Source organism: Populus euphratica, unplaced genomic scaffold (genome assembly GCF_000495115.2).
Source record: "Populus euphratica unplaced genomic scaffold, PopEup_1.0 scaffold31.1, whole genome shotgun sequence".
In the NCBI taxonomy this organism is placed as follows: domain Eukaryota; kingdom Viridiplantae; phylum Streptophyta; class Magnoliopsida; order Malpighiales; family Salicaceae; genus Populus; species Populus euphratica.
The window spans coordinates 1,069,975-1,085,792 of NW_011499850.1; the positions used below are offsets into that span (position 1 = coordinate 1,069,975).

General features: G+C 34.6%; 1 protein-coding gene across 3 annotated transcripts in view; it reads left to right on the top strand.

Moving 5' to 3' along the window:
- The first annotated feature begins 363 nt into the window (after window positions 1–363).
- LOC105120955 (calcium-transporting ATPase 10, plasma membrane-type-like) overlaps window positions 364–15,818 on the top strand; it is a 16,090-nt gene continuing 635 nt past the window's right edge. For all 3 annotated transcript variants that reach the window (XM_011019405.1, XM_011019402.1, XM_011019403.1), the window contains exons 1-35: window positions 364–1,007; window positions 1,350–1,421; window positions 2,892–2,942; window positions 3,663–3,837; window positions 3,946–4,062; window positions 4,178–4,220; window positions 4,824–4,933; window positions 5,016–5,147; window positions 5,292–5,381; window positions 5,834–5,903; window positions 6,499–6,569; window positions 6,668–6,751; window positions 6,818–6,895; window positions 6,979–7,050; window positions 8,365–8,448; window positions 8,525–8,607; window positions 8,687–8,795; window positions 8,871–8,926; window positions 9,240–9,282; window positions 9,361–9,444; window positions 9,562–9,699; window positions 9,812–9,877; window positions 9,960–10,058; window positions 10,633–10,743; window positions 10,994–11,164; window positions 11,462–11,521; window positions 12,782–12,946; window positions 13,066–13,182; window positions 13,624–13,722; window positions 13,978–14,115; window positions 14,206–14,306; window positions 14,865–14,910; window positions 15,062–15,196; window positions 15,345–15,452; window positions 15,567–15,658. In XM_011019405.1, coding sequence (XP_011017707.1) covers window positions 3,673–3,837; window positions 3,946–4,062; window positions 4,178–4,220; window positions 4,824–4,933; window positions 5,016–5,147; window positions 5,292–5,381; window positions 5,834–5,903; window positions 6,499–6,569; window positions 6,668–6,751; window positions 6,818–6,895; window positions 6,979–7,050; window positions 8,365–8,448; window positions 8,525–8,607; window positions 8,687–8,795; window positions 8,871–8,926; window positions 9,240–9,282; window positions 9,361–9,444; window positions 9,562–9,699; window positions 9,812–9,877; window positions 9,960–10,058; window positions 10,633–10,743; window positions 10,994–11,164; window positions 11,462–11,521; window positions 12,782–12,946; window positions 13,066–13,182; window positions 13,624–13,722; window positions 13,978–14,115; window positions 14,206–14,306; window positions 14,865–14,910; window positions 15,062–15,196; window positions 15,345–15,452; window positions 15,567–15,658 — 3,137 coding nt within the window. In that variant the 5' untranslated portion in view covers window positions 364–1,007; window positions 1,350–1,421; window positions 2,892–2,942; window positions 3,663–3,672. The remainder of the gene's footprint in view (window positions 1,008–1,349; window positions 1,422–2,891; window positions 2,943–3,662; window positions 3,838–3,945; window positions 4,063–4,177; window positions 4,221–4,823; window positions 4,934–5,015; window positions 5,148–5,291; window positions 5,382–5,833; window positions 5,904–6,498; window positions 6,570–6,667; window positions 6,752–6,817; window positions 6,896–6,978; window positions 7,051–8,364; window positions 8,449–8,524; window positions 8,608–8,686; window positions 8,796–8,870; window positions 8,927–9,239; window positions 9,283–9,360; window positions 9,445–9,561; window positions 9,700–9,811; window positions 9,878–9,959; window positions 10,059–10,632; window positions 10,744–10,993; window positions 11,165–11,461; window positions 11,522–12,781; window positions 12,947–13,065; window positions 13,183–13,623; window positions 13,723–13,977; window positions 14,116–14,205; window positions 14,307–14,864; window positions 14,911–15,061; window positions 15,197–15,344; window positions 15,453–15,566; window positions 15,659–15,818) is intronic.

A 15,818-nucleotide genomic window follows, 5' to 3' on the forward strand; every position in this document is an offset into this window, starting at 1 on the left:
TTAGAATTAGCTTAAAACATATAGGTCACCTTGGAGGGTTAATGCTAGTTTTATCTCAAGGTATTTCCTCCCTTTCATTGTAAAAAGAATTATTTTAATATGTTTTTAAATAAAAATATTTTTGAAAAATATACTATATCACAATATTAAATACAAATTTTAAAAAAATCACAAAACCATCTTAACCAAAAATTTATATCAGTATCTAACGTATTTTTTTCAAGTGAACTTACATACGCATATATTAGCTTGTGTAATTAATTAATTTTAATCATATGAAACAATAAGAATAATATTACAAAATTTAAACTACGACTATTTAACAATAAAAAAAAGACTCCAGTATCATGTAAAAAAAAAAACCTATCTTAAAGAAAGCTTAACGAACAGCCAACTTCCACCATTCTCTTTAAAACGTTGATCTCAACACCCTTTTCTGAGAGTTAACTTCTTGCACACATCATTCTTCTTACCATTTCGATCCAAAAAAGCTACAGAGCAAGCAAATGCACAATCCGTCATAAACAAAGGGAAGGAAAAAGAGGAAGTGGGCCGGCTTGGATTTCAATCAAATATCGTTCCTTCTCAACTGTATCTACCAAGCTACCGTATTCTAGATTACTGCAAGAGGTTTGTTAGTCTATTCTTTACTCAAAAGTGCTAAAGCTTGCCAGATCAGGAGATTTAAGACGAGAATAGAAGTCGAACTGATTCAAATCTTTGAAACCAAAAGCTAAAGAAGGGATCCCACCTGTGCATGTATTCCATACAAGTCATTTAGATTCCTGTAATAGCTAGATGTATTTCTCTCGATAATCTCCTGCTAGTCTCTGCTCGTTCCTTTAAGGCTCGTATGCTCAAAGGCAAGGTCCAGATATACAAGATCCTTCATAGTGCAATACGTTGAGATTAGCTGATTGGAAACTTTAGAGAGGAGGGGAAGAGATGGGAGTCTGATCATTACTGTTCTTGAATAGACGAATCATATTTTGATGGGGTAAAGAGGGGTGAAGTCGCTTGAGTATATGATACAGCTTGAAGCGTTTACTTCATTGCTTTGGTTTTGCATCTTCTTCCTCTCTCCCTTTCTTTTTTAGCATAAAAAATTTTCTCTGTTGATTATCCTTTGTATCAGCGTTGTAATTGGCTAAATTTTTCGTACTTTTCAAAAACACATTAACTATGCCTACTATACCTAGATATTTTTCTTTACATATAAGATTTTTATATTCAGAGCCGCGGCATGGCTCGAAATATCTAGTATATAATGTGTGGAGGATTGCTAGCTATTGATATTAAAGGAGAGACAGGGGAAGGCAACTCACGAAAACTCTTTCTTGCTGATGCAGAGGTCACCGTTGATTGTTCTCTCTGTTTCCTAGAAGCCTGTTAAAGAATTTCTGAGATTACTCCAGCAGCTGGTTTGTGACTTCTTCCACATTTTTGCTCTGCACTTTCTTTATTACAACAATTCTCTTAGATTGCCATATGTATGGAGATTAACTCATGACATCAACTCTAAGGGAGGCTTGGGATTACAGTATGGTGTCTGTGTGTTCTGTTCAATTTTACATTTTATTCTGAAATAAAACTTGAAATGAAAACATAAATCTTGTTCTCTTCTTGGGGTCCCATGCTTCTTCTTCTTCTTCCTTTTGCTATGAATGAAGTATTTTATGATCATAGAGAATACTTATAGGGCAGGTTTTTTACTTCTTTTTTCTTCGTTCTAGAAAATTAAAGAAGAATTACGCCTGCAGAAAATGGATTTAAGACAACTTTAACCGATTGATTAATTCTTTTGCGGACTGTTGGTGCTATTTCGATTAAATTTTTGAATAATAAACACAATTCATCATGAATAGGAAGTGAAGATAATATTAATTAAGCCTTATAACATGATGTATAATTTACCTAATCTTAAAGAAAATATATGGCCAGGTAACTGTTTTTTTTTTTTGATTGACTAGATTTGTATGCTGATTTTAAACTTTGAACGGCTAATATTGAAACCCCAACGGACAGCAAATCTAACTTTTAAGATAATTCCTTACACGTGTCTAGTAAATGATAAAGAACTTAAAAAAACCTTAAGTAAATTCTTTTATTAAATAATAATAATAATAGTAGAAGGTAGGGTAGCCTGCCTTCGCGGGTCGGGGGAGTCTCCTGCCAGCAAGGTGTTTGTTTGATTATCTATTTTTAGTAAGGTGTCCACGTGGCATCCACGGAAAATTGTTTTCCGTGTCCCGAGTGCTTATCTTGGCAATCCCCTCATATCTTTGCCTCGTGCCTCTACTACGCAGCATCAATGCTGTCGGCTGGATTTGATATTTATTCTGGATCCTTATCTTTCATAAAGTTTTGTTTCAAATAATTTTTAATATCTGTTCGATCTTTGTCCAAACTCGGCCATATTAAAATCAAAGCTTTTCTTTTTCTAAAAAAACTAAAATAAAATTATATTAAATAAAAATAATAGATCTAGACTAGCTTGAAAATCTACATAAGCATTTATTAGTGTGTTTGAAAAGAGCGTCAAAAAATTTGATTTTTTTTTAAATTAATATATTTTTAATTTTTTTAAATTATTTTGATGTGTTAACTTTAAAAATTATTTTTTAAAAAAATAATAAAATAATATTAATATAGTTTTTTAAATATAAATATTTTAAAAAATAATCATAATTATATTTCTCGAAGTAGATAAATAATTTTTTTTTCTTTGCTAATATAATTACAGTTATTGAGCTTTTTTTCTGTTTTTTATTATCACCGTCGAAAGGGCCTTTTGATGTGAAAGTGACACGTCACACTGTTTATTTTGCGGCTGCGGCAGCATTCCTTTTTCGTTTTGATTATGTAAATTAACTATAGATTTCATTTTATAGGATTAATTAGCTTTGTCTTGGGAGCAGCAGCACTGCCGACCACTTGATCGGGTAAGCGTAACAGTACCTGTACTTTATACTTAATTTCACTCCAGTACTTCAACTTTAGATATGTTCTTAACTGAATGCTTTCGTTAGTTTTCCTTTACAATTCAATTATTTTTCCCTAACTACCCTCCATTTCTTTTCAGTTTTTCCTTCACATACTATGAAAAAAATTAAAATAAAATATTATTTTTAAAAAATTAGCATTCTAACCGTACTCAAGATACTGATTTATGATTTCCAAAAAAAAGGACAAATTCAACAATTAATCGAAAATACAAGGACTAGATAAATTAGCATTCTAACCACTTTCTTACCGAACCACCCCTTTTTTTTACCTTGTTAAAATCCGATAAAACAGCTTCTCATGAAAAAAAAAAAAACATTAACCCTCTCGACATTTACTTTTAACCACGGTAAAAAAATGCCGGGAAACCCCTCACAGCCTGTTGTTCTCACCAGCCTTCCGTATCATGCAACAGTAAAATACAGTTATAAATACACTCTACTACACTGGGCCTAGCCTACTGTTTTATCACTTCGAACTGTTTTTTTATTTAATTTATTTTTTAAATCGCATTTTTAATCAAGCAGGCAGAAGTTATTCTTGAGAGTGTAGATTTCTTTGAAAAGAGTAACGGTTTTTTTTAAATGATTTTAATGATGGAAAAAGTAACTGAAAATGAGATGATTTTTCTGACGGTGGTGCCATCTCCCCGACGACAGAAATAAGAGAATGACAAGTTTGTTTAAAGGCTCGCCGTGTATACGCCAGCGAGATGATTTGGAAGCTGGTGAAAATCGTTCTACTGACGTCGGCCGCGATGCCGACTGCTCGTCTGGTCCTTTTGATATCGTCAGCACCAAAAACGCTCCCATCGACAGCCTCCGCAGATGGCGGGGACGTTCTCCAGTCTGTGTTTTTTTTTTTTTTTTTTTTGCGATTTATAAGGTAAGGTAATTAGTTTTTATTTTATGTTTCTAATGTTAATGTGTGTGGATTTCGTAGAAAGCTGCGCTCGTGCTTAATGCTTCTAGAAGATTCCGATATACACTGGACTTGAAGAAGGAAGAGGAGAAGAGGAGAATATTAGGCAAGATAAGAGCACATGCGCAAGTGATTTGGGTAAATAATGCTTTAGATTTAATTAATAATGATAATTATTATTTTTTTTATTATGTTTTGATTTGCAGGAGGTTATGTTTTGTTAATTTTAATTTTTTTTTTGGATTTGTATTAGGCTGCACATCTTTTCAAGGAAGCTGGGAATAATAGATTAAATGGTACTTTCCCGTTCCTTTACCGTGCTTAATGTGGTGTGGTTTTGTTACCACAGTATGATATGGTTTGATCAGGCTATAATTATGGTAATTGTTTGAATATTCGTGCTCATTATCATGTGTTATGAAATGATTATTATATTTGTCGCATTCTTGTTCGTTTGCTGTATTTAGCGTGAAATAATCATTTGTTTGTTCAGAATTTTAGATCTGTTATCTGGTCTTTTATTCATTTCTTTGTTGATTTCATTTCCCCACACTCATGTTTCTTTCTTTTTGTTTACTTGATGTTATTTGCTGCGAAGGGCATTGTGTCTTGCTGGAAAATCATTGACATTCTTTTTCTTGGTCGTATTTGTTTATTTTTATTTCATGGTCTGATTTTGATATGCACGGTGGAATTTTTGAAGTTTATATTGGATACTGTTTATAATAAGATTTCCTGTTAATTTTTTTAGTGTGTTAGTTGAACGGGTAATTTATGATTTCTCCGAAATGTTCAGTGCACCACAGGTTTTTAATTGCATTCTCGTCACAAGAAGTATGGTTTGAAAATGTTATACTGTGCTGGTAGTATGTGAACTAACCGAAATTTGGGGATGGCAGGAGACACAGAACCACATCCACCCCCCACTGGTGATTTTGGAATTAGCGCGGGGCAAATTTCTGCCATCACGAGGGATCATGATCATAATGCTTTGGAGGCACTCGGTGGGGTAAGTCTACCACTCTCTTTGTTCTCTGTATCATTTTACTATTCTTATCTTAGATTCATTTTCTTATTTATATCTACACCAGGTAAAAGGGGTTGCAGATGCATTGAAAACTGATATAGAGAAGGGAATTCATGAAGATGATGCTGATTTATTGAAACGGAAGAATGCATTTGGATCAAATACATATCCTCAGAAAAAAGGAAGGAGTTTTTGGGTAACTTATTTTGCAGATTTGTACTTAGTATCATTGCTTACTTTTCCTTCTTTTTTTCCCCTTCTTTCTCTACTTCTTTGACAAAAAAAAAAGAAGAGGAGTATTCGACACCCTTGATTGAATTTAGTATGGTGCTTTCTGTAGATGTTCCTTTGGGAAGCTTGGCAAGATCTTACTTTGATCATATTGATGGTAGCTGCAGTGGCCTCTTTGGTGCTGGGTATGAAGACAGAGGTGAGTTTCTGCAGGGCATAACTGATTGTGCCACCATTATTTGACCATATAAACCAGAAGAATGCTTCATCCAGAGCTTTCAATGAATCGATTCATGCTTCTTGGAGGCGAATAAATTTTGGTTTCCCTTGTGCTTAAATTATATACACGGCAAAAATCTGGTTTGCTTTTGGGAAACAAGATTGATGGTTGATTAAGAAAAAGAATCATATGCTTGCAGTCTACACATCAACATAGGGATGTAAACACACAGACACACAAAAAATAATGATAAAAAGATGGCATTGGTGCATTAAAACACTAGAAAATTGCCAATAAGTTCATCTAGTTTCTTGAATGTGGTCTCCATGTTAACTTGCGTGCTATATGTTTTTGTAACGGTTCCTTGACCTTTATCTGATCAATAAATTGTTGTTTACTTAATTCAGAGATTCTTGCACTTTCTTTTGCAGGGTGTCAAGGAAGGATGGTATGAAGGGGCCAGCATTGCTTTTGCAGTTATTCTTGTCATTGTTGTGACAGGTATGGAGATACATTTATAGCGCTTTATGTATTTGAATTGGGAAAAATTTAGTTTTGTATAGAGTAGCAAATTAGTGTATCCCCCATTGCTTAGTAGAGTTTTTTGTTTTAATCTTCTCAGGATAATACTTATGTGATTCAGTTACAATGTTAAGTTTGTCAAATCTATTTGGTTTCGTGTTCTAATTCCTATAGATGAAACACTGTGGTTGGTCTTGTAGGATGACGCCTGGTGCCTTGTTACATATTTGTGCTGTGTTTACCTGCATTTCTTTGTATCGATATCTGTTGCTGGATGGGTGTGGGTTTGTGTTGAATTTACAAAAAACTTCCCAATAATAATCACAAAACTGTTAAAAGTCCAAATTTTCTTCCAAGGACTTAGAGTCATGTCTTAGACAATCTGGTCATGCTCTCTGGTCATTTTGTTAAAAGTCCAAATTTTCTTCCAAGGACTAGCATGATGGAGATGATGTTATATATCATAGATGGATATGAGTGTTTACTTTTTTCTGTGGTCACTAATATTAGCTTGAACTTTGAGCATCCACTAGAATCATTTTCTATATGCCCTCCTCTTCTTTTCTTTCTTCAGCTATAAGTGACTACAAACAATCTCTTCAGTTTCAAAATTTAAACGAGGAGAAGAGAAACATTCATTTGGAGGTGCCTTTCCACTATGGCAGTTTTATTTTATTTTATTTTTAATTATGGGCATTTATTTGTCTTGTACTTCAAATTTAAATTTAAAGGCTCCTGTGTAGGTTACCAGAGGAGGTAGAAGAGTTGAAGTTTCAATATATGATATTGTTGCTGGTGATGTTATACCCCTTAACATTGGTGATCAGGTAATTTTCATTTACTGGTAATTTTCATTTTCTTCCCCTACTTCATTGGCGTCCATATTTTTCCAGGTTCCGGCTGATGGAATTTTAATTACTGGTCACTCCCTTGCTATTGATGAATCAAGCATGACTGGAGAAAGCAAGATTGTAAGCCTTGGATTTATCTTTCAACTTGCTGATATTGCATTATTACGCTCTTTGTATTCAAGTTTGATTGCTTTTTTTTTCAGGTCCAAAAGAATTCCAGGGAACCGTTTCTAATGTCTGGCTGCAAAGTTGCAGATGGTAGTGGCACTATGCTGGTAAAATTTAAATGTTCTCATTTTTCTTTTCTCTTTCTATTCCCCTCTGCTAAGTACAATAATTTTCTACCTTTTAAAAATCCATCTTGTTGGCTCATCGAAGGCAACTAATGGAGGGATACAGTTAGGGGCTTAACATTGTTTTTGGTTTCTATGTATTTGAAAGGAAATAAGAGTAAAAAGAGGGAAAAAGGCTGGTAGTACGTGCAGCATTCTTTTTGTTTGTCTTTGAGGGACCGAGGGTTTGTCTTCAACCTAGCCTTACCCCATCCCTTTTACTCTGCATGGGGTATTCGGATCCCTTTCACATTCATTTGGAGATGATATTTTAATTGTAGCCTTCCAAATTTAATGGGCACGATCTTACTATCCAAATTCCAACACAACTATTTTCATATTTTGCATAAACAAGTAATTATACACCTCAATTCATTGTGAAAAACTAAAAAAGAAATAGCAAACAAATTATATAAAAAAGTACAGGCTGCATTTCATCAAAGATTTATAATCAAAAGAAGAAATGGATAATCAATAAATAACCATAAATTAGAGAATTTATGTTTCTCTTGCCTAGTGAATCATTGTTTTTTTGTGTACTTTCTGATGATGCTAAATTGCTAGCTTCAAATAGTGCACAGCAAGGAATCTGATTTCAAATTGTTAACTGTGGACCCAACTTGTGCATCTGTGCTTGAACAAGAAATGGATGGTGTAAATGATTCGATTCTTTTTTCTTTTTAATTTTCTTCTAACTGTTTATGCATTCTTAGAGTTGAATCATTGAAGAATATCTATGGAGAACGATGGCAGTAATTATCCTGAAATTTTAGATTTGCTTTTGTTTGAAATATCCACTAGCCATTCTTTTAATTTGAATGGCTGAGATTAAAAAAAAAAGATATATCACATTCTAAAGAATATGAGAGGATTTCAGTCCTTGCAAGGGAAAGCACCATTGGGATGAATGGCGTTGGTGATTTGGGGAATGCTTGGAGGAATCTTTTTTTGTTGATGTAAATTTTCCTCATGCTTGTTGTGTTCTTCTTTCCCTCTTTTTTTTTCCATGTTCATTGATAACATTGCCATGGTACCACCACTTATTGAAAACCAGTTTTGTAATGTTCCTGAAGCTATCAAATGCTTTCACTTTTAAGGATTGAAACTTTGCTTGCTTGTTGATTGTCAAAATCTTGTTCTCAACTGACAGATATAATTAAGGATGCAAAGGGTGTGCTCTCATGGTAGGGGTTGATGGTTTATTGGCCTCTATTTACCTTGCTAGCTTACGTGTCTTTTTTTTCCCATTGTCTGCAGGTAACAGGTGTTGGAATTAATACTGAATGGGGGTTGCTCATGGCTAGTATTTCAGAAGACAATGGTGAAGAAACACCTTTGCAGGTTGGTTTTCTCAATATTGGTTTGTAATAACCTTTATATTATAAGCTTCATATTTACTGTTAGTGACTGCTTACAGGTGCGCTTGAATGGGGTCGCAACTTTCATTGGTATTGTGGGGCTGACAGTAGCTTTGCTTGTCTTGGTAGTCCTCTTGGTCAGGTAACTGCGATATCTTTTTCTTTGTCCTCTTCACCTCTCTTTATGTCTGTATGTTGAATTTGCAAATTTGATCCAACAGATATTTCACTGGACATACAAAAAACTTTGATGGAAGTCCTGAGTTCGTAGCGGGTAAAACAAAAGTTAGTACAGCAGTAGATGGAGCCGTTAAAATTCTGACTGTCGCGGTATGTGATCCTTTCTTCAAGCATTCTCCTTAGTCTCTATATGCCTCTGATTAACTAACTTTATAATCCTTGTAGGTCACCATTGTTGTAGTTGCAGTGCCTGAAGGGCTTCCCTTAGCAGTTACTTTAACGTGAGTTTACTTTCTTGTAATTAGTCCAGTATCTGGGGCAACATTGTTTATCCAAACATCATCCATTATTTCTTTAATCAGCGGTCATCACAAGTTCAAATTATTACTACCTTTCATTAGCCCACGCATTTTGTGCTGTTAAAAAAAAACCATGCATTTTATTATTACCTTTTGTAGCAGATTAATTCCCATCTTTCCTTTTTATAGCAGTTGATGCTACCTCTGACTTTCATATACTGGTTTCATGATTGAATATGTTATGCTTAAAATAGAATCTCTTTCTCTTTTCTTTGTTTTTTTTCTTCTATGACAGTCTTGCATACTCGATGAGAAAAATGATGAGAGATAAGGCTTTGGTATGTGATGTTCTATATTATTGTTGGTGGTTTTGATGACCTTGACACTCTGTGGCTTAAATAGAAGTTGAATCGCAGGTGCGCCGGCTTTCTGCTTGTGAAACCATGGGCTCTGCCACCACTATTTGCAGTGATAAGACTGGAACTTTGACCTTGAATCAGGTGAATCTTGAGGAAAAGATTGTTCTCATGGCTTTTCCTTGACTCGGATGAGGGAGTGAGTAATAGGGTCAGTGTCTTTCTTCTCGCGTTAATTTCAAAGACCTCTTTGATTCACAGATGACCGTTGTGGAAGCTTTTTCTGGAGGGAAAAAAATGGATCTTCCTGAAAGTAAATCACAGTTGCCTCCTATTTTGTCTTCTTTACTTATTGAAGGTATTGCACAAAATACAACGGGCAGTGTTTTTGTTCCTGAGGTAAGTTCAAGGGATTTCTCATGCTTTTTTTTCTTAAATATGAAAAATGTAATTGAGCAGATGATCAAGTATCTAGGGCATCATATGATTTGCTGTCACTGCTCTTTGGCAGGGAGGTGGAGATCTAGAGATTTCTGGATCGCCAACAGAAAAGGCCATTATGGGATGGGCAATCAAGGTCTGTTTTTTAACTTACTCTTGTTTGCTATAAGGTGAAATTTTGAATTCTAAATCAGATCATGGGTATTCCTTGTTGGTAGCTGGGGATGAATTTCGATGCTGTCCGATCTGAATCGAATGTCATTCATGTATTCCCATTCAACTCTGAGAAGAAAAAAGGCGGGGTGGCACTACAGCTGGTAATATAACTACATTGTTAATTTGTTATATTATATAGTAACCTTAGTGAAAGCAAATTGACAGCCCAGTATGGGACTGTGCTTTTGGGAAAAGTTGATTTTTGTTTGGTGCTTCTCTCTCTTTAAAAGAGTATCAAGTACATACTATCCTTCATTTCTAAGATTGTGAAAAGCCCAAGAGTGTGTTGTTATTGTTTTTTGCAACTCAACTCATTTATGTTAAATACCAATTGAACTGTTACCTTTATGATTCATCCATTGCACCGATCTGCTAAAACTGAGACCTATAGAACCTTGCTTGTGTGTATGAAGTAATTCGACTCATTTGAACATCGTTGAATAGCAACACTCAGAATTCTTTCTTTTGCTAAAGTTTTGGTGGGCAATAAAAATAGCACAGTAAAATTTATTTTCTATGCAATTCATAAACTCTAGATATCATGGCCCACAATATTTTTTATACAGGCCAGAAATGTAGTCCATATATAATTAGGAAACTAATTGAAAATTGTGAATTTGAACCAATATTGTACTCTGCTCTTAGATGTGATTCAAAATTGTTTAATTTTTACAGCCCGACTCTCAAGTGCATATACATTGGAAGGGGGCTGCTGAAATAGTCTTAGCCTCATGTACAAAATATGTTGATGCAAGTGGCAACACAGTGCCATTGGATCAAGACAAGGTTGGTTTAAATGGTTGCTTTCTCTGATTAAGTTTGTCCATGTAATGCGTTTGGTAAAAGGAGGGTAGTCACAGTTCTTTGAGTGGAAATGTTGTTTTCTGTTCTCTCTCACGTCAGACTTTTCTCTTTATTTAGAGAACTGAAAAGCAATAATGTTAGTTTCATCATTTTAAGAGGCACCTGCTATTGTTGATGGTATCATTCACATTATAATAGGATTCTTTTTGGTGAAACGGGTGATTGATTTCAGGTGTTGTTTTTTAAGAAAGCTATTGAAGATATGGCTTGCAGTAGTTTGCGTTGTGTTTCCATTGCATATAGAACATATGACATGGACAAAGTTCCAGCTGATGAACAACAACTAACTCAATGGGTGATTCCTCAAGATGATCTTGTTTTGCTTGCAATTATTGGCATAAAGGTACATGTTGCAATATGGTCGAGATTATCATATATCCCACTTGTTTACGATGACATCCTTATTTATCACACCAAGAATGATGTTCTACTAATGGCCTTGTGAGACGCAACTAATTTACTCAATTCACTTTGTTGATTTATGTAATCTAGTTTTGCTTCACTTGGCTCTTAACATTTATATTTACACAATTTTGTTTCACTCAGCTGCTGAACATTTACATTTTCGCATATAATTGAATTTTATTTCAGACTGTTATGATTTATATTTGCATGCTACCTTGTATATAAAATTATGCAGGACCCATGTCGTCCAGGTGTGAGAGATGCTGTTCGACTGTGCCAAAATGCTGGTGTTAAGGTATTTTTGCTTGTCATGTTTTAACCCCTGCGTGATTGATATGCTATCAGTTATTTGTTGTATGACGCTGCAATTTCTTTTTTGCTCTCCAACCTTTTATGTATTATAAAAGCTTTGTTGGATTCATTCTTCAGCATGCTGAATGCTGGTTTCTGATAACTTTGAACCTGTATTAATTCTGGTATGAACGATTACTTTGGAAAAACAATTTGGGATATACATAACAGATTTATTTTTCCTTCAGAATTTCTGAACTACATATTTTAGGTCATTATTTATTTATTTATTTTCTAATTTTTGTGTGCTTGTTTCCTTTGAAATTACTAAGCTTTTGATATCTTGCTCTATATTGATCGCAATGCTCCTATGTCTTGGTCTTTCCCATCTCCTAGAGAGTCAAGTCATTGTGATATTTGATGCTCAGCTAGTTTATATTTCTCTTTCTACTTTGCTTTGTTTTCCCTTAAATATAAAAATAGTTTGATTGAGTTGAATATAAGTGTTATCTAGGTTTTAGTTTTGAATGTTAATGCTGTTCATTCTTTTATGCTTGCAATTTGGAAGATTGTTGCTATTGGGTCAAATATAATTCTATATTTGAGAGTTTTCTCAAATTAAGGGGGAAATGCATTGAAACAGGTTTTGGTTCCTAAGATAGATCATGCTTTTATTTCTTCCACACTTAAAATATTTTAAAGCAGCCAAGGACAACTTATTTTGTTCATAAACTTTAGCTATAGTTTTGCTGGGAGGTGATTCTGAAAGTGTGGGAAATTCTTTTCCGGCTGAGCTCTCTCTCTCTCTCTCACATGCAGTCTTTATAAATTTACCTTTTGAGAGCATGAAATTGGTCCTGATAAACAACACGAGATCTCTATTGACCTGCAAACATAAATTGGTGGTCAAGAAGTTTAAGTGAAGGGCAGATTACTTTCTATTTCCCTGGTTCCTGTTACTGGGGATGTTGCTGGGTCTTGTTGGGAAGTCATCTGAACTTCTTCTAATTAATGTGTTACTTGCAGACGTTTTTAGCCATCAAGATTCTGTAATTGTATGCATCATTTAAACAAAATAGAACATTATATGGTTATGATTGAGAGAGTTACAATTAGATGAAGTCTAGTGTTACAATTTTATTTTTGTATCAAGTTGATGCCATTCCACAAATATGAGTGTTGAATCTTAGGCCTTTCTTCATTAATACATGCTTATTTGATTATGCCAGGCATTGAAATAATAACACGGAACTTTTGTACATAGGTTCGTATGGTAACTGGTGACAATCCTCAAACTGCAAAAGCAATTGCTTTGGAATGTGGGATACTGAATTCAGAAGAAGATGCTGTGGAGCCTAATGTTATTGAAGGAAGAGTGTTTCGTGAATATACAGATCCAGAAAGAGAAGAAATCGCAGAGAAGATCTCAGTAAGAATTAATTGTCTCCATTTGTTATTAGTTTTTTCTGTTTTTGTATATTTGCAGATTGTCTAAAACTTAAAAGAGCCAAATTTCTTAGAAAACATGTGCTATTCAAAATCTTTTAGGTGATGGGGAGGTCTTCTCCGAATGACAAGCTTTTGCTTGTGCAAGCATTGAAAAGGAGGGGACATGTTGTTGCTGTAACTGGAGATGGAACAAATGATGCTCCTGCATTACATGAGGTTTGACTTCTTTTTTTAATGCTGTTACAATTGTTCCATGCTTTCAAAGAAAGAGTGCCACACAGTTCATTTGGAGGAAGTTTGGTGGAAGTTTAGAATTCAAAATGCATCTGGAAGTTAGGGTCCTATATCTGAGGCATTTCTCCTAACTGGTTCCTTTTCCTTAAAATGTGTGGCGACCTTTCATTATCTGGTCGGTGATTTCAAGTGCTATTTTTTTTTCACAAAACAGTGGCTTTGGTTAATAATTTCAATGTTTGGTTTTCTAACAAAACAAATTTGAATTGGTTTGGGTTGAGATCTTTGCTTAAGAGAATAGTGCAGAGCCCTAGTTTTGTTATGTTTCTGTATCAATGGTTCTTAATATTATTATAATCAGTTATCTCTTTTCACAAGGTACTCTGACTTGCTACATTGCTATTATTCATTTTTTGAGTTCAGGCAGACATTGGTCTCTCAATGGGTATTCAAGGCACAGAAGTTGCTAAAGAGAGCTCAGATATCATAATTTTGGACGACAATTTTGCTTCAGTCGTGAAGGTGGACACTGTTTTCAGCTAATTTAGTTTGAATTAGAATCCTCGCTTTTTTATGCTATTGCAGGACATCAGATTCTTCAAAATTATGTAGATCAAGGTCTTAGGCCTTTTGTTGCTACTCACTACGACCATAGACTAACTAAATATTATTGAACGCCCAAGTTGATAAGCATTTTAGGGCCAAAGTTGTGCTATTATTATTTCATTCTTTTTGAAAGTGCAAGTTTCAATTATTTTAAATGTCTCCTTAATGCAGGTTGTCCGTTGGGGTAGATCTGTATATGCAAATATCCAGAAATTTATTCAGTTTCAGCTCACAGTTAATGTTGCAGCTCTCATTATAAATGTTGTGTCTGCAATGTCTTCTGGTGAAGTCCCATTAAATGCAGTGCAGGTATTTTCACTCCTAGTATCACACAACTAAAAAAGGTTAACTGTTTCAGTTAGTCTGTTTTCATGCTAATGTTTCTATCTATTAATACAGCTCCTTTGGGTTAATCTTATCATGGATACTCTTGGAGCACTGGCACTGGCTACTGAGCCTCCAACAGATCACCTGATGAATAGATCTCCAGTTGGTCGCCGGTAAGAAATGCTACGTTGGTTGGCACCTTGTTGGTGTGTAAAATGTTGAAAATTTTGAAACTGATCTCACCTTTTCTATGCTTAGAACAGGAATACAATGAGTTGAAAATTTTATTTGAAAATGTTTTAGAATTGTTGGAGACGCCATGTTGATTTATCCAAGCATTTTATGCCTGGGATATTGGATGTATGTATGTTACAACTAGTGTATCATCTGGACTTCAGAGGAGTAGATGGCTCTGTTTTAGTTCGATTCTTGAACCTGATTCATGGCTTACCCTTACTGCAATTTCAAACCTTCCTACCTCAGCCTTAAACTCAGCCATTTGTTTGCGTTTTGTTATTATTAGACAACTTGTGTGAGTATTAGTATATATTTCCTGTAAAAATGCTGGTGCCTTTATTCTATAAGGATATTTCCCAGGTAAAATGTCCCAGTTCTGGTCTTTAATTTACTTGGTGTCTCATTATGTTCCTTTTGTTTCTCTGTTATCAAAATAACTGGGACATGGTTTTGCATTTTCTATGATTTACCTGATGGTGTATGCACATTTTCAGGGAACCACTAATAACAAATATCATGTGGAGGAACCTGCTGATACAGGTACGTTTTAGTGTTTGGTGTTATTCTATCTATCTTGTCAATATTAACACTTCAAATTGCTATAAATTTTCTGCTTAGTTTTTTTTTTTTTTTTTCCAGTCACTTAACATACAATAACGGTAACTGTTGATTGTGGTTTCTAAAATTTTAGGCAGCATATCAAGTGACCGTGCTGCTTGTCCTTAATTTTCGAGGAGAGAGTTTACTAGGTTTGGAGCATGAGACCCCTCAGCATGCGATTGAAGTGAAGAATACCTTGATATTCAATGCATTTGTGCTCTGTCAGGTAAATCTTTTAACTGCTCTTAATAAAATGAAGGAACAAACAATTAAAATGATTCCAGTTAAATTCCATTATAGCATTGCTGTATGATTTGGTTGTTGAGAGTTCCTAACTACAAGGCATGATAAGGGACTAATTTTTTGAAATGCAGATCTTCAACGAATTTAATGCCCGGAAACCAGATGAAATCAATATTTTCAAAGGGATTTCAAAAAACCACCTATTCATTGGTATAATTGGAATAACACTTGTACTTCAGGTAAGAGCAGTTATATTAGCCCCTCTTAAATTCTTCAATGCCCTAGGTTCTGGGCCTTTTTTGTCCTGTCCATGAACATTAATAATACTATTTTTTTCTCGTGTGTTTTTATAGGTAATCATAGTTGAGTTCGTTGGAAAGTTTACTTCTACCGTCAAGCTTAATTGGAAACAGTGGCTGATTTCAGTTATTATTGGTTTTATCGGGTAAGTGAAGTGAAGTGATTTTCTTCAAATGTAATTTATGAATATGGTGCAAAAAGCAAACACGAGATATCCTTTCCAGAAAGCATTTCTCTTACCATTTAGCTCATGTTTGCATATGTATGAACTCTAGTTTTTTTTTTTTTTTTTTTTTTTTCCAATA